Raw genomic sequence first — 20,724 nt, forward strand, 5'->3', positions numbered from 1 at the left:
CTGTTAGGGTGCCTGAAAATAGCCCTCGAGTAATAACTCTCTCCATTAAATTGGGACCCTTGTCAAATGTTCATGAACCTTTATAGTATGTATAGTACCAAAATATTTGAGCACGTTTTACTTGATTTTAAATGGCATTGCAAATCCAGATTAAGAAAAACTTGCACTCATATAGTGCCTTTCATGACTCAGGATGGCCAAAGCACTCGAGAAGCAATTACCGTATAGACTCATGCAAATGCTGAATTTGAGACCAATTCTTTAAGCCAAAAGTCGAGGGAACTTTTACATGAAATTGACTTTTACACGAATATATACAGTACGTTCATTTGAAGTGTAGTCACTGCTGTAATGTAGGGAAACACAACCACCAATTAGTGTATAGCATGGTCCCACAAACAGTGATTAGTTAAATGACAAAAACACTTGTTTTTGATGTTGCAGGTTGAGAAGTAAGAAAAGACTTGGTCTTAAATAGCACCTTGCATGACCGCTGAACATCTCAAAACGTTTTACAGCCAACAAAGTACTGTTCTAATGTAGGAAATGTGACAACCTATGACTATCAGTAAGGGGCACGCGAGGAGCCAGGCGACTATGTCAGAGTGAGATGGAGACCAAGTGAGTAGCAAATTAGGTTCACATCGTAAATTCTGGTAAGTCCTTTTCAGGTTTAACTTCAAATTAAGAATCAAGATCTGACATAGCACTAACCTTCAAGTAAGTTCGGCTAGATTGTTAAGTCGAGAACTGCCTGGAGTGGCAATTATCTGTCAATCACCTGAAAATTGGTTCAAGTGGTGTTAATTACTGTAGCAGGAAGCTAAACTAGCTAGTGACTCATCAGAGGGTCTATAACAGAGACAGGCATTTCAAGCCGCACAGCTAGGGGCACGCAAGGAAACTGGCAACTATGCCAAGTGAGACTGAGACCGAGTGAGTAGCGAATTAGGTTCATGTGGGAATTCGGTGCACAGGGAAAGAGATGTGGTATACATGGGAATTATTCTAAGTTAATTAAGAAGATAGTTAAATTAAGTTAACTAAATAACATAAGTAACAATGGCAGAACAGGTGTTATGTTGCAGCTGTGGAGCTTTAGGACACCAAGGCGATCCATGACAAACACGTCCACAGAAAGTGCAAGCAGCTAGAGGAGTTCCAGATCAGGATTATTGATCTGGAAGCTGAATGGCAGATACTGTGTAACATAAGGGAGGGAGTGAAATGCATGGGCAATTTGTTCTAGAAGTCAGTCACACCTCTTAGAATAGGGCGGTCTGTTTTGGTCAGCGGTGAGGGGCAGGAGGACGTGACCTTGAGTGAGACAGGCAAAGTGGACAGCAGTGGAGGAATCTCAGACATTGCAATTGTCAAACTGGTTTGAGGTGCTCACATCCTGTGTGACGAAACCAAGGTCTGCAAGGTGGATGAGCAGGCTGGCTATGGCACAGGAAGCCATTCAAATGGGGCGGGGAGCAAACAGGGATGTAGTGGCAGTAGGGGGCAGTATACTGAGGGCGACTAACACTGTTCTCTGCAGCAAAGAGTGAGAGTCCAGGAGCTGTATTGTCTGCCCGATGCCAGGGTTCAGGACATCTGCTCAGGGCTGGAGAGGAATTTGCAATGGGAGAGGGAAGATCTAGCGACATACATAGGATAAGGAAAGAGGTTCTGCATAGTCAGTATGAGAAGCGAGGTATCAAATTAAGAAGCAGAATCTCAAAGATAATGTCTTGATTATTACCTGAGCCATATGCAAATTGGCATAGGACAAATAAGATTGGAGAGATGAATGTGTAGCTCAAAGACTGGTTCATGGGGCACTGGCACCAATACTGGGGAAAGTGAGGGCTGTACTCTTGGGACAGTCTATACCTGAACCGTGCTGCGACAAGCATCCTTGCAAATCACATAACTAGGGAAGTAGGGAGGGCTTTAAACTAAACAAGGGCGGGGTGGGGGATCAAGCTTGGGTAGATGTGGCAAATCAAGGAGCAGATTCAAGGCAGGAGACCATAATAGTAATGTAGGAAGTAAAGGTCATGGAATAGCAGGAAGGGATAGAGAGATAAAACCTGAGGATATGCCAAAAGACAAGACTAGTTGTTGTCTTTGTAACAAAGACAAAACTAAATGCTCTGTATCTGAATGTGCATAGCATTCATAACAAAGTAAATGAATTGATCTCGCACAGTGAAGTAAATAAATATGATTGGATAGTGATTACAGAGGCATGGCTCCAGGATGACGAGGATTGGGACCTGAATATTGAGGGATATATGACATTCAAGAAGAATAAGAAGCTAGGTAAAGGTGGAGGGGTAGCACTGTTGATTAAGGATGGCATTGGTGCAATAGGTTGAGGTGATCTTGCTTCAGGAGATCAGGATGTAGAATCGGTTTAGGTGGAGATGAGGAATAGTAGGGGAAAAAAAGTCACGAGTAGGAGTGGTCTTCAGACAGATTAGCAGTAGTAGCCTGGATGAGGAGTTCATAGAATGCTTTGAAGGTAGTTTCTCAGAGCAACATGTTCTGGAACCAACCAGAGAGCAGGCTATATTAGACTTGGTATTGCGTAATGTGACAGGATTGATTAATGACTTGTGATATGGCAGGTGGTATTTGCCAGGCTGACCAAATCCACAAGGGAAACTTGGCCAGGCTATCACAACGATTTTGCAATTTATATTTATTACGAGAAGGCTTGTGCACTGAAATCAGAAAAATGAATCCGCTATCACCGTTAGAGATTTTAAAGATTACATTAAAACGTTTATTAAGAAGAAAAAACTAAAATGTGCAACAAAATTACAATTACACAGTTGTAAAAGTTCCCAAAATTTCTACTAAACCAGGTTTCCAAAGGCTTTTAACAAAACTTTGGTTACTGGAACAGCAAACTTCTGCAGGATGTTTCGAGGCTTTTTCCCCACCAGTCTGTTTCACAGTCAGCTTTCAAGATCTCACATTGTCACACCTCACAAAGGGATAACTTGATTGAAGTATATGACAAGGTGGATGTGGAAAGGATATTTCCTCTTGCGGGTGAGTCCAGAACAAGGGGGCACTGTTTTAAAGTAAATTTTTTTTTCTCAAAGGGTTGAGAGATTTTGGAACTCTCTGCCTCAGAAGGTAGTGGAGGTGGGGGTCACTGAATATTTTTAAGGCGGAGGTAGATTGATTCCCTTGCCTGACAAGAATCTAAGGTTATCGGCGGTAGATAGAAATTTGGAATTCTAAACAAACAGATCAGCCACGATTTTATTGAATGGCGGAGCAGGCTTGAGGGGCTGAATGGCCTAGTTCTGCTCCTATTTCATATGTTCATATGTGTGCACAGCAAGCTCCAACAAACAGCAATGTAATAAGGGCCAGATAATCTGGTTTTTTTTTGTGATGTTGATTAGGGGATAAATATTGCCCAGGGCACTGGGGATAACTTAGGTCCTTTTCTTTGAATGAGTGCCATGTAACCTTTTACAAACAGTTGCTCGGTAGTACAGAACTTAAATATTGCTGAAAAGTGAGACATGTTGCTAAAGCTTTTTATCTTGCATTCATCAGGATAAACACAAGAATGCCAAGTTTCAATCAATCAAAACAAATTAATTATACTACAGGAGAAAAGGGTGCGGTTGAGTTGGCAAGTTGACTCTGATTGGCCGAGGCATTTTGTTTTTGGTTTTGCAAGCGTGGGCTAGTTGAGTATAGTCTGTACTCTGAATCCATTAGCAGGTTGCTCATAATGGCAATCAGCCAATCATTGGGATGTATGGTCTATGTACCTGGCATCACACTAGCACAAATTCAAACACCACATTGCTCAATTGTGTGGTAGGCAGAATGTCAAAACCAAGTGTAATGGTATTGGTTATTTGGGGCTATTGTGGTATCCAAAAGATTTAACCTTTGTGGAAGTTTAGATGTGTTAAGCACATTATTTTGCCTTTTCAAGTACTGGAATTTTATCTCACATATCCTTTACAACATGATTTCTTTAGAAAAATAACAATTGTGTGAATACTTTGGTAAAACGAAGTCTACATTACAAAAGGCTTTTCTTATATTAATTTTATAATGCAAAGTAAAATAATTACTTTGTAATGTTAAGAGTGCACTTCAATGTACTCTCCAGTTTGAGAGGACATTTGCTTCAGCATACACTTTATAGAGTCAGAGAGGTCTACAGCACAGAAAAAGGCCCTTCGGCTCCTCCCCTTAACAAACCTTTCTCAGCTATGACATAACAATCTCAGCTATCGAGTCAGAGGAATGTGATAATTTGAAGCCAGTTTGATTTGAAGCCCAACAGGTTTGGAAACAACACTCATAAGTCAAGTCACCTCGACATACTCTTATTACTAAGCAGCTGCCTGAACTGACACACTGACAGAATCCCAATGGTGCACTGGACAAGTAGAGAAGAAGACCTGATAGATTCTCTCAAAAATAACTTTGACTCATGTGAAGATACTAAGCCAAATATATTCATATTTAATCATATCTTGGCTAACATCTTCCAGCATCCATTTCTGTTCTTACAGAATTAAGGATTTCAGTACAGGAAAGCCCTTGTGGCCATTTTTTTTTACATCAAAAGACACAGAATAACCTCAAACAGGGGGACTTGAACAGTACAAAAGGACACTGGCTTAGAATTTTGGATAGTAATAAAGGTGAGGCTGCCACCCTTGCTTTTGTTATTGCATGATGCTGACAGCATTTTCGGTTTCCGCATTTCACTGTGCATGTGTGAATGCCAGAAGCTGCTGTCAGCAATCGCCTGTTCCTCCACAGGATGCGCTGTAACAGTCTTCACAGATGGAATGTTTAGAAATCACTGGTTCATTGTGAACCTCAGATACTGACCCATTATTCTCACTGCAAAAACCAATAAAAATACTAAGGCTTGGTTCAATTGACAATTTTTAAAACAGTAAAGTCATCATTGCTGAACAACCTCTATGGCCCTGTCAAACTTACATTTCACAAGCTGTCCTCTTATTCCCTCAGAATGTGTAGAAATTAATTAAAATTTTTAAAATTCATGTTCTGTTATTTGTGTTTCTCTCATAATCCCATGTTATGTTCACATATTTATTTTTCTTTCTGTAGAATTTTAAAAAATCATTTACGGGATGTGGGCATCGCTGGCTGGGCCAGCATTTATTGCCCATCCCTAATTGCCCTTGAGAAGGTGGTGGTGAGCTGTCTTCTTGATCCGCTGCAGTGCTGTAGGTACACCCACAGTGCTGTTAGGGAGGGAGTTCCAGGATTTTGTTCCAGCAACATATTTCCAAGTCAGGATGGTGAGTGGCTTGGAGGGGAACTTGCAGGTGGTGGTCTTCCCACGTATCTGCCGCCCTTGTCCTTCTAGATGGTAGCGGTCATGGGTTTGGAAGGTGCTGCCTAAGGAGCCTTGGTGAGTTCCTGCAGTGCATCATGTAGATGGCACACACTGCAGCTACTGTGCGTCAGTGATGGAGGAAGTGAATGTTTGTGGAAGGGATGCCAACCAAGCGGGCTGCTTTACATTGGTTATATTGTTGTTCTTGCTCCAAATTGAGATGATCTTAATACTGGGTGCCCTAGAATATATTGAAGGAAGCAGTGTAATCATAGATGGTTTATATTGCCTGCATTTCACATCCTGCTTCGCTACTGGTGATAATGTTTCAAACTGCCTGTTTCCGGCTCTAGTTTCTAGATGTCATTGATCCACAGTAGAAGGTGCTTACTGGAAAAAACGAAACCTATGCTTTGAAGCCTGCTAAATCTCTATGGGCAGCTTTACCCGACATCAGCAACCAACATCGTCTGTTCATTGCTGATTGCAAAATTGAGCCCATTACCCCTCATCATGCTCTCTGCTCTAATAAGTAATACCATACCTAATCCTCTGTTATCACACTGCTTCATTCAATATACTCTAGGGCTGCCAGTATTAAGATCATCTCAATTTGGCTTCCACTAAAAGCAGTGCAAGAACACCAACATAACCAAGTTCTGCAAACAGATGACTTTTCAAATAAAATCTAATGGTGTTTTCCCCCCTCTCCTGATTTGGATCCTCAGTTGATGGTTACATGAAGACTGCATCAATTTTTACTTTTCATGGTAGCAAAAATCCCAAGAAATTCCATGAAACCGAAATCCTGCTTAAAGTTAAATTCAGTGCTAGTTGATATATTTCAAATTACCAATGCTTTATCAAAACTATTAAAAATCATAAATACTACTATAGTCTCTAAAAGCAACTGATATCACCGCACTTAGATTTTCAAAGAACATTTCGCAAGGTGCCACTGTTTTCATTCTCTCCCATCAAAATGCTTAAGTGCAGTTTGGATACGGAAGAGTGGCATGGCAATATTGACAATATTCATAATTTGCCAGATTAAGGAATGAAGTTAGTCTGCTATGCTAAGAAAATCTAGGTAGTTCAGTCAGACAAACTAAAACATTCGCTTTACAAACTTTTAAAAAGGTGTGAGCTAATCTGCTTTTGCCTTTCCTGTATACAGGCAGCATACTCTGACAGAAAGCGCATGCCACTGATATTGCAGATAGATATTGTTTTAGCCACATTCATGCACTTAATCATATTTATTTCAGATTTCACAGTGATTTAAAAAATCAACAGTCATTACATTGAAATCAGGACAGGATTCTTGAGAAGCCCATTTAATAGGATGGGATCTGGAGACTGCAGATGCCATCAGAAGCTATAACATTTAATGCACAATTCTGTCACAAAGCTTTATTTTTATCTCACTTGATCTTTATATCTTTTCTGACTCAAGGATACACTTATAAAAAATGTAGCTCATATACTTCTGAACTATTAAATTAATATAAATCAGCTGTTTATCAGGACTGTGCAGTGCCATGCCTAAACTTTAAACAATCATGCATCATGCATGGGGAGGAGGGGTGGGGGGAGGAGGAGGAAATGGTGGCATAGCGGTATTGTCACTGGGTTAGTAATACAGAGGCCCAGGATAATGCTCTGGGGACATGGGTTCAAATCCCACCACGGCAGCTGGTGGAATTTAAGTTCAATTAATAAATCTGGAATTGAAAGCTAGTATCAGCAAAGAGACCATCTCGATCATCATCAGTTGTTGTTAAAAACCCATCTGGTTCACTGTCCTTACCTGGTCTGGTCTACATCTAACTCCAGACCCACAGTAATGTGGTTGACTCTTAACCGCCCTCTGAAATGGCCAAACAAGCACCTCAGTTCAAAGGGCAATTAGGGATGGGCAACAGATGGGCTTTGCCTGCGATGCCTGCACCCCAAAGAATTTTTTTTTAAAATCACTGCCTGGGTGCAAAACAGATACATCACCAATTGTAGAATCCACTCGATTTTGATTTCACTGTGGAATGACAAGTAGGTGGATTCCACGACGCACAGTGCTTCACCGTGTCGGGTTACCGCCCAAGCAATCAAGGTGAAAATTACCCCTGTAGAGATTAAGTTATACCTAAAGTGCCAAGTTTCAAGTTTGTGAGGTTATCAGTCAATCACAGAACATGAAGCTGCTAGCTTACAGACAATATTACAAAGGGGACCAACTACAAGATGCTCCCTTTCATGCCATCACTTCCAATAAAAGGAGAAACTATTAGATTTTTTAATTGATGAAATTTTCTCATGACAATAACAGGCTTCATTTTTCAGCATGCAGAAATCTGCGAATTTATCACCAACCCTAGGTATTTTTTTACATGAACAGGGCCAACAATGTCTGAAAATGCTCTATATCGATCAAATCGGAGTAGCTTTACATGTCCAAAATCACTATTTGTCAGCTGCAACTCAACAGTTTATAAAAATGCTTAAGAAATGTACTTTGTTCATTTAAAAAACTGACAACTGATATTGAAATGTGGAGTAAAATCGTGTTAATTTTATACTGCTCCTTGATCAGTACTGTACAAAAACATTCACCCAACTGAACCATTCTTTTGTTCTACATCACCTCTCCATAGAAAAGCATTGAGAAATAAACTGAAACTGTCCATCGCACTTTTCTGCTATTGAATCTCTATTTATAACTCTGAGGTCAGCTCGTCACAGCAAACCCAAATACCACAGATTTAAAGCATCAAATGACTTGTAAAACATCTACACGTGACATATCAATAGCTCCTGGTGTTGCAATGTAATCACTACAAGCCCCCACACAAAAACAACTTGTGGGCACGTATCTGATTTACACACAAAAGCAATCATTTTAACAAAACAACCATCGATCAGATTAAGATTAGTCCACAGCTTTAATGTTTTAGCGAGAACACATAAAATGTACAAGACGTAAATATTGAAATAAAAGTGAAATTTTACTTTGAGACACATTTATTCAGCATGTTGTGTAGATATTTGTAAAGTTAATTTAATATAGCATACTCTTCTGACTTCCATATATTATGCATATTTAGGCCAGATAAATGCATGGATAAACCGCTAATCCAGATTTTATATTCACACACATTAGCTGATGAGTTTGGTAAACAAGCTACACACAAATGCAGCATTTTATTTTCTTTTTGAAAGAATTCTGCAGGAGATAAAAACAAAATACTGTGGATGCTGGAAATCTGAAATAAAAACAGAAAATGCGGAAAAATCCAGCAGGTCTGGCAGCATCTGTGGAGAGGGAAACAGAGTTAATGTTGCGAGTCTGTGTGACTTTTTCATACAGACTCGAAACGTTAACTCTTTCTCTCTCCACAGATGATGCCAGACCTGCTGGGTTTTTCTAGCACTTTCTGTTTTGAGTTTGGAGTACTGGCGATTGTTATATAGTGTACGAATAATGACAGTTGAGATCTGTAATTTCATCATGGCTTTCTGAAACCACAAGTGCCAACACAAACATTTTTGATCAGCAAAATCCAAAGATTCAACCACCGTCTAGGATTTTCAATGGTTTTAACTCAAATCGAAAAATTAGTGCTCTTTTCACCCATCCAGTACGCGTGAATTGCTGATTTTAATGTGAACCATTGAAAACTATGAAAATGTGGATTGCAGCATTGCAAACAAATAGTCGCTAGGTAGTTCAGACCTTGAGCTTCAAACAATTAAATTCCAAACTCCAATATAACAAGTCAATTTGATATAGAATACCCACAGTTATACCGGTTTGTAACGTTGCTTGCTTCAGTACTGCCCTAAAGAACAAGTGTGTGCACCCAAAAAGATTATTGGAGAGGTGAAACATGTTGGTCCTCACCAGCTATATCCACTTTTAAGACTTACCGAAACACAAAAACAAACCAACTGATCTGAAGCATATATAAATAAACCACTCAAAACAAGAACAGTTTTAAGTATAGCCAAACTCCCGCCAGAGGCACATGAACAATCAAGTGTAATCTCTCAGTCTTGGACTGGGATAACCTTACAAAAACTGAAAAGAGTGGACCAGCAGCGATACCACTCCTCCTGTAACAAGCTTAAAAAGGTCATCTCAAAATCCGCTCACTACGTGAACCTCCAGATGCCACTGGAGCAGAACACGGCCAAGGAGATCTACCTCAGCCCATCCAAAGTGAAGGAATTTGAGCTCACTACGGGTATGAAGGAGCAGACTAAAGGTCTGGGACTCTCAGAGACAGTGGGTTTGGTAGGAGAATAAATGCTTTAATATGGGTTTAAAGATTGTATCCATAAATGTGCGTAGCATTAAATCTACTACGCGATGTGTTGCGACCTTGGACTACCTTGCCAAGGTCAAAGCTGACCTGTTGTTTCTGCAGGAGTGTGCGATACCGCACCTCAGCTCCTACAGGCAATGGTCACGATGGTGGTCCCACGGGCCATCGATCTGGTCGGGCGGAAACGACTCTCGTTCCTCCGGCCTGGGTATTCTGCTGCGGGGAGGCAACTTCACCGTCTCCGAGGTCAAGGAGGTGGTGGGCGGGCGACTCCTGGTAGCAGACGTAATGTACAAGAACGCTCCACTCCGGTTAATTAACGTGTACGGCCCGGCACAAGGGGCTGAGCGGCTGGAGGTTTTTCAGCAGCTCCCACTGCTGCTGGCGACCTCCAGGCCGGTCATTCTGGGCGGGGACTTCAACTGCATCATCGATGCGGCTGGACGATCCGGCAGGGCCGGAAGCAGATTGGACGCTACGTCCAGATCCCTGATGGAAACAGTTAAGGATGCCAAGCTGCACGACGTCTTCAGCAACCCTGCAGACGGAGCGCAGCGTAGATACACCTGGTCGCGGCCAGACGGGTCCATTCGTTCCAGGATAGACTTCCTGTTTGTGTCCCGTGCATTCACAGTCAGATCCACCGAGGTCAAGCCGGTGTTCTTCTCTGACCACTGCCTCCTACTGGCGGACTGCCACTTGGAGGAAGACCTGAGGGTGGGCAGGGGGGCATGGAAGCTAAATGTGCAACTGCTGACCCCAGAGAACATTGAGGAGCTCAAGAGGGATTACAAAGGTTGGAGAACCGTGAAACCCCTCTTTGAGTCCCTGACACACTGGTGGGAAGTGATCAAGGGAAGCATCAAGAGGTTTTTCATCCTCAAAGGCACCCAGAAAGCTAGAAAGGAACAGAGGGAAATGTCCCGACTCCAGGAAAAGATGCAGAATCTGCTCCGGCTGCAGTCGATGGGGGTCGATGTCAAGGAGGAGCTCCAAGAGGTGAAGGGCCAGCAAGCCTCGCACTTTGCCTCGGAGGCCTCCAAGATCATCTTCCGTTCCAGAGTCCGCTCCGTGGAGCAGGATGAGACGTGCTCACGTTTCTTCTTCCAAAAGGTACACAGAGAGCGCTCTGTGATCAGCAGCCTGAAGGAAGAAGACGGCTCAGTAAAGTCATCACGGTCCGACATTCTGAGGATCAGCAAATCCTTTTATGCCGGACTGTATGATGTGAAGCCCACGGACAGCACGGCCTCCCAGTCCTTCCTGTCCTCTATCACGGAGGTCCTAGACCACAGTACTCGGGAGAGCCTAGACAAACCGCTAACCCCTGACGAACTGACTAAGGCCCTCGAGTCCTTCGAGAAGAGTAAAACCCCCGGAAGCGACGGCCTGCCGGCGGAGTTGTATTCGGCTCTGTGGGACTTGATCGGCCCAGACCTGCTAGAAGTGTACGAGAGTATGCTCCTAGCCGGCAGCATGTCAGAATCCATGAGGAAAGGCATCATCACCCTCATCTACAAGCACAAGGGGGAAAGGGAGGAAATTAGAAATTGGCGACCCATTTCACTGTTGAATATGGACTATAAGATTCTGTCCAAGGTCATCGCCAACCGGGTCAAATCCACTCTGGAATTGGTGATTCACCCTGACCAGACCTGCTCTGTGCCAGGCAGGAAGATCTCTGACAGCCTGGCGCTGCTCAGGGATACGATTGCCTATGTACAGGACAGGGGTGTGGATACCTGCCTCATCAGCTTGGATCAGGAGAAGGCCTTTGACAGAATATCGCACACCTACATGGGGGATGTGCTCTCCAAAATGGGGTTTGGGGAGGGAATTCGAAATTGGATCCAACTGCTCTACACTAACATCAGTAGCGCAGTCTCAATCAATGGGTGGGAAACAGATAGCTTTCCGATTAAATCTGGAGTCAGGCAGGGCTGCCCTCTCTCGCCTGTCCTTTTTGTGTGCTGCATAGAACCCTTTGCCGAGTCCATCAGGAAGGATCCGGGCATAAGAGGAGTGACGATCCCAGGCAGTGGAGGCACTCAGGTAAAAGCCTCCCTGTACATGGACGACGTCGCCGTCTTCTGCTCGGATCCGCTGTCGGTGCGCAGACTGATGCACGTCTGCGACCAGTTCGAACTGGCCTCGGGAGCCAAGGTAAATCGTGGGAAGAGCGAGGCCATGTTCTTTGGGAAGTGGGCTGACCGATCCTTTGTCCCCTTCACTGTCAGGGCTGACGGCCTGAAGGTGCTGGGGATATGGTTCGGAGGGACCGGGGCATGCGTTAGAAACTGGAAGGAGCGAGTGGCTATGGTGAAAAGGAAACTGGGCATGTGGGAGCGACGCTCCCTCTCCATTGCGGGTAAGAACCTGGTCATCAGGTGTGAGGTACTCTCGCTGTTGCTGTACGTGGCGCAGGTCTGGCCCATTCCACACTCCTGCGCGATGGCGATCACTCGAGCCATCTTCCGCTTTATCTGGAGGTCGAAAATGGATCGTGTCTGCAGGGACGCGATGTACAAGCCTCTAGATAAAGGGGGAAAAAACGTGCCCAACATCGCCCTCATACTGATGGCCACCTTTGTGTGCGGCTGCATCAAGCGGTGCGTAGACCCTCAGTACGCAAACACCAAGTGTCACTACGTGCTGAGGTTCTACCTGTCCCCGGTGTTGCGAAGGATGGGTCTGGCCACGCTGCCGCGGAACGCTCCAAGTAGTTGGACCGTGCCGTACCACCTGTCCCTGGTGGAAAAATTTATGCAGAAAAACACCTTTGACCACAAGTCCATCAGGCAGTGGTCAGCACGTAACGTCCTAGAGGCCCTGAGGGATAAGGAGAGGGTGGACCCTGTGGGATGGTTCCCCGAGCAGACTGTTAAAGTCATTTGGCAGAATGCCTCATCGCCAGAACTTTCCAACAAGCACCAAGACGTAGCTTGGCTGGTGGTGAGAAAGGCCCTCCCCGTCAGATCCTTCCTACACGCCAGGAGTCTCACCCCCTCTGCACGATGCCCTCGAGGTGGCTGTGGTGGGGAAGAGACCGTTGTTCACCTCCTTGTGGATTGTGCCTTTGCAAAGAAAGTCTGGAGAGAGATGCAGTGGTTGCTGTCGAGGTTCATCCCGAGCAGTTCTGTGACACAGGACTCTGTGCTCTACGGGCTGTTCCCAGGGACACACACCGAGACAAACATCAACTGCAGCTGGAGGATCATCAACTCGGTGAAAGACGCGCTTTGGTCTGCCCGAAACTTGTTGGTCTTCCAGCACAAAGATTTGTCCCCGACCGATTGTTGCGGACTGGCACAATCCAAAGTCCAGGACTACGTGCTGAGGGACGCACTAAAGCTTGGGGCAGCTGCCGCAAAGGCGCAATGGGGAAGGGTCGCTGTCTAAGACCTTTCTACCACAGCGCACCGAGAGACTGGGAACTGTTTAGAGCCCCTCGGGCTGTACAGATCAAAATGAAAGGCTGTAAATGACTGTAATATTGTTTGTACTGATGCACCTGGTGATACATTTTGTAAAAGTTTAACCTGGATTGTACCCTTGTAATGTTGTTTTTGAAATGGTTTTGAATGTGATTGAAGATTTTTATGAATAAAGTATATTTTTACAAAAAAAAAAAAAAACAAGCTTAAAACAGGAAGGAAAGAGATAAGACACTTATCTCCACACACCCTTCTCCAACCACTCTCACCTACTCCCCATCCCTAGCCCCCTCCCCTCTCCCTTTCTTCCCCACTCTCTTCCCCCCAGCTCCCTTCCTCTATTCCCCCGCCCCCCTCTGTTCTCCCCTCGTGCCCCCTCCCTCTCCTTCCCCTCTCCTCTCCCTCCCTCCCTCTCCTCTCCCCTCCCTCCCTCTCCTCCACCTCTTCCCTCCCCCCACCTCTTCTCTCACACCCTCTCCTCCCCATCTCCCCCCTCCCACTCCCCCGCCCCCTCCCTCTCCTCCCCACCCCCTCCCCACCCCCTCCCTCTCCTCCCCACCCCCTCCCCACCCCCTCCCTCTCCTCCCCACCCCCTCCCCACCCCCTCCCTCTCCTCCCGACCGCCTCGCCCCTCATTGTTCCCCCGGTCCTACCTGCTGCTGAATCTTCCCGTCCTCGGTCACAATCCAGTGTGTCGTGCCCAGCGAGCTCCTCAGAGCGCTGAGGAGGACGGCCAGCAGGAGCCGGGAGTGACCCTGACCGGCAGCTTCGCCCTGGCTCCGCGCCGCCATCTTTAATCCCACCTCCCTGCCAACAGACCGGAAACACGTGACTGCACAGGAAACGACGCCATCATTGTGCGGGGCAGAGTCAATTTCCCGCTCCAACCAGGCCACGCGGAGTGGTCACTGTGACTCACTGACCCTCACAATCATGGTCACTGTGGTCACTGCCCCTCACAATCATGGTCACTGTGACTCACTGACCCTCATAATCATGGTCACTGTGGTCACTGCCCCTCACAATCATGGTCACTGTGACTCACTGACCCTCATAATCACGGTCACTGCGGCTCACTGCCCCTCACAATCATGGTCACTGTGGCTCACTGACCCTCACAATCATGGTCACCGTGGCTCACTGACCCTCACAATCATGGTCACCGTGGCTCACTGCCCCTCACAATCATGGTCACCGTGGCTCACTGCCCCTCACAATCATGGTCACCGTGGCTCACTGCCCCTCACAATCATGGTCACCGTGGCTCACTGCCCCTCACAATCATGGTCACTGTGGCTCACTGACCCTCATAATCACGGTCACTGTGGTCACTGACCCTCACAATCATGGTCACTGTGGCTCACTGCCCCTCACAATCATGGTCACCGTGGCTCACTGCCCCTCACAATCATGGTCACTGTGGCTCACTGACCCTCACAATCATGGTCACTGTGGCTCACTGACCCTCACAATCATGGTCACTGTGACTCACTGACCCTCACAATCATGGTCACCGTGGCTCACTGCCCCTCACAATCATGGTCACTGTGGCTCACTGACCCTCATAATCACGGTCACTGTGGTCACTGCCCCTCACAATCACGGTCACTGTGACTCACTGACCCTCATAATCACGGTCACTGTAGTCACTGCCCCTCACAATCATGGTCACTGCGGCTCACTCACAATCATGGTCACTGTGACTCACTGACCCTCACAATCATGGTCACTGTGGCTCACTGACCCTCACAATCATGGTCACTGTGGCTCACTGCCCCTCAAAATCATGGTCACTGTGGCTCACTGCCCCTCACAATCACGGTCACTGTGACTCACTGACCCTCATAATCACGGTCACTGTTGTCACTGCTCCTCACAATCATGGTCACTGCGGCTCACTCACAATCATGGTCACTGTGACTCACTGACCCTCATAATCATGGTCACTGTGACTCATTGACCCTCATAATCACGGTCACTGTGGTCACTGCCCCTCACAATCATGGTCACTGTGGCTCACTGCCCCTCACAATCATGGTCACTGTGGCTCACTGACCCTCACAATCATGGTCACTGTGACTCACTGACCCTCACAATCATGGTCACTGTGGCTCACTGACCCTCACAATCATGGTCACTGTGGCTCACTGACCCTCACAATCACGGTCACTGTGGCTCACTGACCCTCTCAATCACGGTCACTGCGGCTCACTGACCCTCACAATCATGGACACTGTGACTCACTGACCCTCATAATCACAGTCACTGCGGCTCACTGACCCTCACAATCACGGTCACTGTGGCTCACTGCCCCTCACAATCACGGTCACTGTGACTCACTGACCCTCATAATCACGGTCACTGCGGCTCACTGACCCTCACAATCACGGTCACTGCGACTCACTGACCCTCACACTCATTGTCACTGTGATTCACTGACCCTCACAATCACGGTCACTGTGACTCACTGACCCTCACAATCACGGTCACTGTGGCTCACTGACCTTCACAATCACGGTCACTGTGGCTCACTGACCCTCATAATCACGGTCACTGTGACTCACTGACCCTCACAATCACGGTCACTGCGGCTCACTGACCCTCACAATCACGGTCACTGTGGCTCACTGACCCTCAATCATGGTCACTGTGGCTCACTGACCCTCACAATCACGGTCACTGTGGCTCACTGACCCTCACAATCACGGTCACTGTGACTCACTGACCCTCAATCATGGTTACTGTGGCTCACTGACCCTCACAATCACGGTCACTGTGGCTCACTGACCCTCACAATCACGGTCACTGTGGCTCACTGACTCTCACAATCACGGTCACTGCGGCTCACTGACCCTCATAATCACGGTCACTGTGACTCACTGCCCCTCACAATCACGGTCACTGTGACTCACTCACCCTCACAATCACGGTCACTGTGACTCACTGACCCTCATAATCACAGTCACTGTGGCTCACTGACCCTCACAATCACGGTCACTGTGACTCACTGACCCTCACACTCATTGTCACTGTGACTCACTGACCCTCACAATCACAGTCACTGCGACTCACTGACCCTCACAATCACGGTCACTGTGGCTCACTGACCCTCACAATCACAGTCACTGTGACTCACTGACCCTCACAATCATGGTCACTGTGGCTCACTGACCCCCACAATCATGGTCACTGCGACTCACTGACCCTCACAATCATGGTCACTGTAGCTCACTGACCCTCATAATCATGGTCACTCACAGCCCCTCACAATCATGGTCACTGTGGTCACTGACCATCACAATCATGGTCACTCACAGCCCCTCACAATCATGGTCACTGCGACTCACTGACCCTCACAATCATGGTCACTGTAACTCACTGACCCTCACAATCATGGTCACTCACTGCCCCTCACAATCATGGTCATTGTAGCTCATTGACCCTCACATTCATGGTCACTGTGACTCACTGACCATCACAATCATGGTCACTGCGACTCACTGACCATTACAATCATGGTCACTGTGGCTCACTTACCCTCACAATCATGGTCATTGTTGCTCACTGACCCTCACAATCATCATCACTGCGGCTCACTGACCCTCACAATCATGGTCATTGTGATACACTGACTGCAATCATTGTCACTCACTGTCCCTCACAGTCACTCTAGCTCACTGACCCTCACAATCATGGTCACTGTGGCTCACTGACCATCACAACCTAAGTCACTCACTTCCCCTCACAACCACTTTAACTGTGGTTCACTGCCCCTCACAATCATGGTCATTTTGGCCCAGTGACCATTACAATCATGATCACTCATTGCCCCTCACAATCATGGTCATCGTGACTCAGTGACCCTCCCAGTCATGGTCACTTTGTCCCACTGCCCCTCACAGCCATGGCCACCGCCCCTCAGTTCCAGAGGAAAATTTGCCTATGGACCACACCCTTTTTGTTTGTGTTCTAAAAACGAGAAGATGACGTACTGATCTCAGCAGGGATTTTAAAAATTAAAAGTAAAAGTTTTATTAACAAGAATAAAAGAAAACTTAAGCACACGAGATTACAGTTGCACAATTAAACTAGTCTTTATCCACCAAAAAGACACTGTACTTGGTCAGACTCACAAGTAAACACCTTCCAGGCAACACTCCCTAATAGATGTTTAACTATAAAACTCCAGGAATATTATTGGACGATGTCGCCGTCTTCTGCTCGGATCCGCTGTCGGTGCGCAGACTGATCCACATCTGCAGCCAGTTCGAACTGGTCTTGGGAGCCAAGGTAAATCGTGGGAAGAGCGAGGCCATGTTCTTTGGGAACAGGGCCGGCCGATCCTTTGTCCCCTTCACTGTCAGGGCTGACGGCCTGAAGGTGCTGGGGATATGGTTCGGAGGGCATGCGTTAGAAACTGGAAGGAGTGAGTGTATGTGGTGAAGGAAAACTTGGCATGTGGGAGCGACGCTCCCTCTCCATTGCAGGTAAGAACCTGCTCATCAGGTGTGAGGCACTCTCGCTGTTGCTGTATGTGGCGCAGGTCTGGCCCATTCCACACTCCTGCGCGATGGCGATCACCCGAGCCATCTTTCGCTTTATCTGGAGGTCGAAAATGGATCGTGTCCGCAGGGACGCGATGTACAAGCCTCTAGATAAAGAGGGGAAAAACGTGCCCAACATTGCCCTCATCCTGATGGCCACCTTTGTGTGCGGCTGCATCAAGATGTGCGTAGACCCTCGGTACGCAAACACCAAGTGTCACTACGTGCTGAAGTTCTACCTGTCCCCAGTGTTGCGAAGGATGGGCCAGGCCACGCTGCCACGGAACGCTCCAAGTAGTTGGACCGTGCCGTACCACCTGTCCCTCGTGGAAAAATTTATGCAGAGAAACACCTTTGACCACAAGTCCATCAGGCAGTGGTCGGCATGTAACATCTTACAGGCCCTGCGGGAAAAGGAGAGGGTGGATTCTGTCGGATGGTTCCCCGAGCAGACTGTCAAAGTCATTTGGCAGAATGCCTCATCGCCAGAACTTTCCAACAAGCACCAAGATGTAGCTTGGCTGTTGGTGAGAAAGGCCCTCCCCGTCAGATCCTTCCAACACGCCAGGAGTCTCACCCCCTCTGCATGTTGCCCTCGAGGTGGCTGTGGTGGGGAAGAGACCGTTGTTCACCTCCTTGTGGATTGTGCCTTTGCAAAGAAGGTCTGGAGAGAGATGCAGTGGTTTCTGTCGAGGTTCATCCCGAGCAGTGCTGTGACACAGGACTCTGCTCTACGGGCTGTTCCCAGGGACATACACCGAGACAAACATCAACTGCAGCTGGAGGATCATCAACTCGGTGAAAGACACTCTTTGGTCTGCCCGATACTTGTTGGTCTTCCAGCGCAAAGAGTTGTCCCCATCCAAGTGTTGCAGACTGTCACATTCCAAGTTCTAGGACTACGTGCTGAGGGACGCAGTAAAGCTTGGGGCAGCCACTGCAAAGGCGCAATGGGGAAAGGTCGCTGTCTAAGACCTTTCTGCCATAGTGAACTGAGGGGCTGGGAATTGTATAGACCCCTCGGGCTGTACAGCTCACAATGAATGTATGCATTGAATACTAATTGTATTATAATTGTATTGAAGGACCTCAGAGTGCAACATGATGTATGTTGATAACTCCAATACCACTGCACTGTCTGACTGTCTGTAATGACCATATTGAAATGACTGTAATATTCATTGGTTATATTGAAGCACCTCAGGATCCACATGTAAAAGTTGAATCTGGATGCACTTTTTGTGATGGCGATTTAGAAATGTTTTGTAATGTTCTTCCAGATATTTTACGAATAAAGTATATTTTTCAAAAAAAAATTATCGAATGCAAACTGTTGTAGCTTTAATAGAGGCAAACCACATGACCTCAACTCTCTCCCACACTGTTGTGGAATCCAAACTTCAGAATAAAATTGCTTGTTGCAGCCCAAGACTTTTCTGGCTTGGCTGGATAGATGGTTCAAACTGTATACCTTTCCAGCCCAGAGCAAACAGTTCCCAACTCAGCTCCAGCTGCTACCTCAACAGCTCAAACAGTTACATCCATAGCTCCCCTAAGCTCCCCACAGTAACTCTAGAATACCTTTTTGCCCCTTGTATTTCAGGTTCCATTGTTCTCACACCTCTTTGAAACTCAAATCCATCCAAATAGACAACCTTCCACGTCTCTATCGTGTCTTTGCTTTCAGATCAATAAAATATAATATCCCCCCTTCTATTTATCTATGGAACTCCTGCAAGATGCAAACATGTTTCTTGATATCTCTGACTCCCCTTTGATATTCAAACAAGCCCTAAACTTATTTCAAAATCCACATGTTAGATCCAACCAATTTACTTGTATTTCAAACCTAACACCTCTATCCTTTTCATATTTCAGCCTCCCCAGATGTGTCTCCTATTAATCTCTGCCCAGCTTAATTAGATCTCACACACACACACACTTTTCCACAGAATAACACAATATTCCCCCAATTTCTCACATAATCAAAGCCACTGAGGTTCACTAACCATCACCATCGTGGTCACTCACTGCCCCTCACAAGCATGGTCACTTACTGCCCCTCATAAGCATAGTCACTGAGGCTCACTGACCCTCACAATCATGGTCACTGTGGCTGACTGACCCTGAATAATAGTCACTGGTCACTGCAGCTGACCAACCATTACAATAATGGTCACCAAGAGTGGCTTCGTAGCATCACGACAGACCGAGCTGGCTGAGTCCTAAAGGTTATAGCTGCTAGACTGGGTCTGTGGCAAGTGGTGAGGGAACCAACAAGAGGGAAAAACATGCATGGCCTCATCCTCATGAGCCTGCCTGCTGCTGATGCACCTGTCCATGACAGTATCGGTAGGAGTGACCACCACACAGTCCTTATCAAGGCAGCATTTGACCAAGTGTGGCATCAAGGAGCCCTAGCAAAATTGGAGTCAATGGGAATCAGGGGAAAAATTCTCTGCTGGTTGGAGTCATATCAAGCATAAAGGAAGATGGTTGTGGTTGTTGGAGGTCAGTCATCTCAGCTCCAGGACATCACTGCAGGAGTTCCTCAGGATAGTGTCCTCAGCCCAATCATCTTCAGCTGCTTCATCAATGACCTTCCTTTCATCATAAGGTCAGAAGTGGGGATGTTCGCTGATGATTACACAATGTTCAGCACCATTCGCGACCCCTCAGATACTGAAGCAGTCCATGTCCAAATGCAGCAAGACCTGGACAATATCCAGGCTTGGGCTGATAAGTGGCGAGTAACATTCACGTCACACAAGTGCCTGGCAATGACCATCTCCAACAAGAGAGAAGCTAACCATCGCCCCTTGACATTCAATGGCATTATCATTGCTGAATCCCCACTACCAACATCCTGGGGGTTACCATTGACCAGAAACTGAACTGGACTAGCCATATAAATACTGTGGCTGTAAAAGCAGGTCAGAGGCTAGGACCCTGCAGCACGTAACTCACCTCCTGACTCTCTAAAGCCTGTCCACCATCTACAAGGCACAAGTCAGGAATGTGATGGAATACTCTCCACTTGCCTGGATGAGTTTAGCTCCAACAACACTCAAGAA

At 46.5% G+C, this 20,724-nt stretch overlaps 1 protein-coding gene across 3 annotated transcripts in view; it reads right to left on the reverse strand.

The window, feature by feature from the left end:
- Positions 1 to 13,908, reverse strand: part of ttc17 (tetratricopeptide repeat domain 17) — a 114,144-nt gene extending 100,236 nt beyond the window's left edge. For all 3 annotated transcript variants that reach the window (XM_078549564.1, XM_078549563.1, XM_078549562.1), the window contains exon 1: positions 13,760 to 13,908. In XM_078549564.1, coding sequence (XP_078405690.1) covers positions 13,760 to 13,897 — 138 coding nt within the window. In that variant the 5' untranslated portion in view covers positions 13,898 to 13,908. The remainder of the gene's footprint in view (positions 1 to 13,759) is intronic.
- Between the last annotated feature and the right edge of the window lie 6,816 nt (positions 13,909 to 20,724).

Source organism: Cetorhinus maximus, chromosome 9, assembly GCF_964194155.1.
Source record: "Cetorhinus maximus chromosome 9, sCetMax3.hap1.1, whole genome shotgun sequence".
Classification (NCBI taxonomy): domain Eukaryota; kingdom Metazoa; phylum Chordata; class Chondrichthyes; order Lamniformes; family Cetorhinidae; genus Cetorhinus; species Cetorhinus maximus.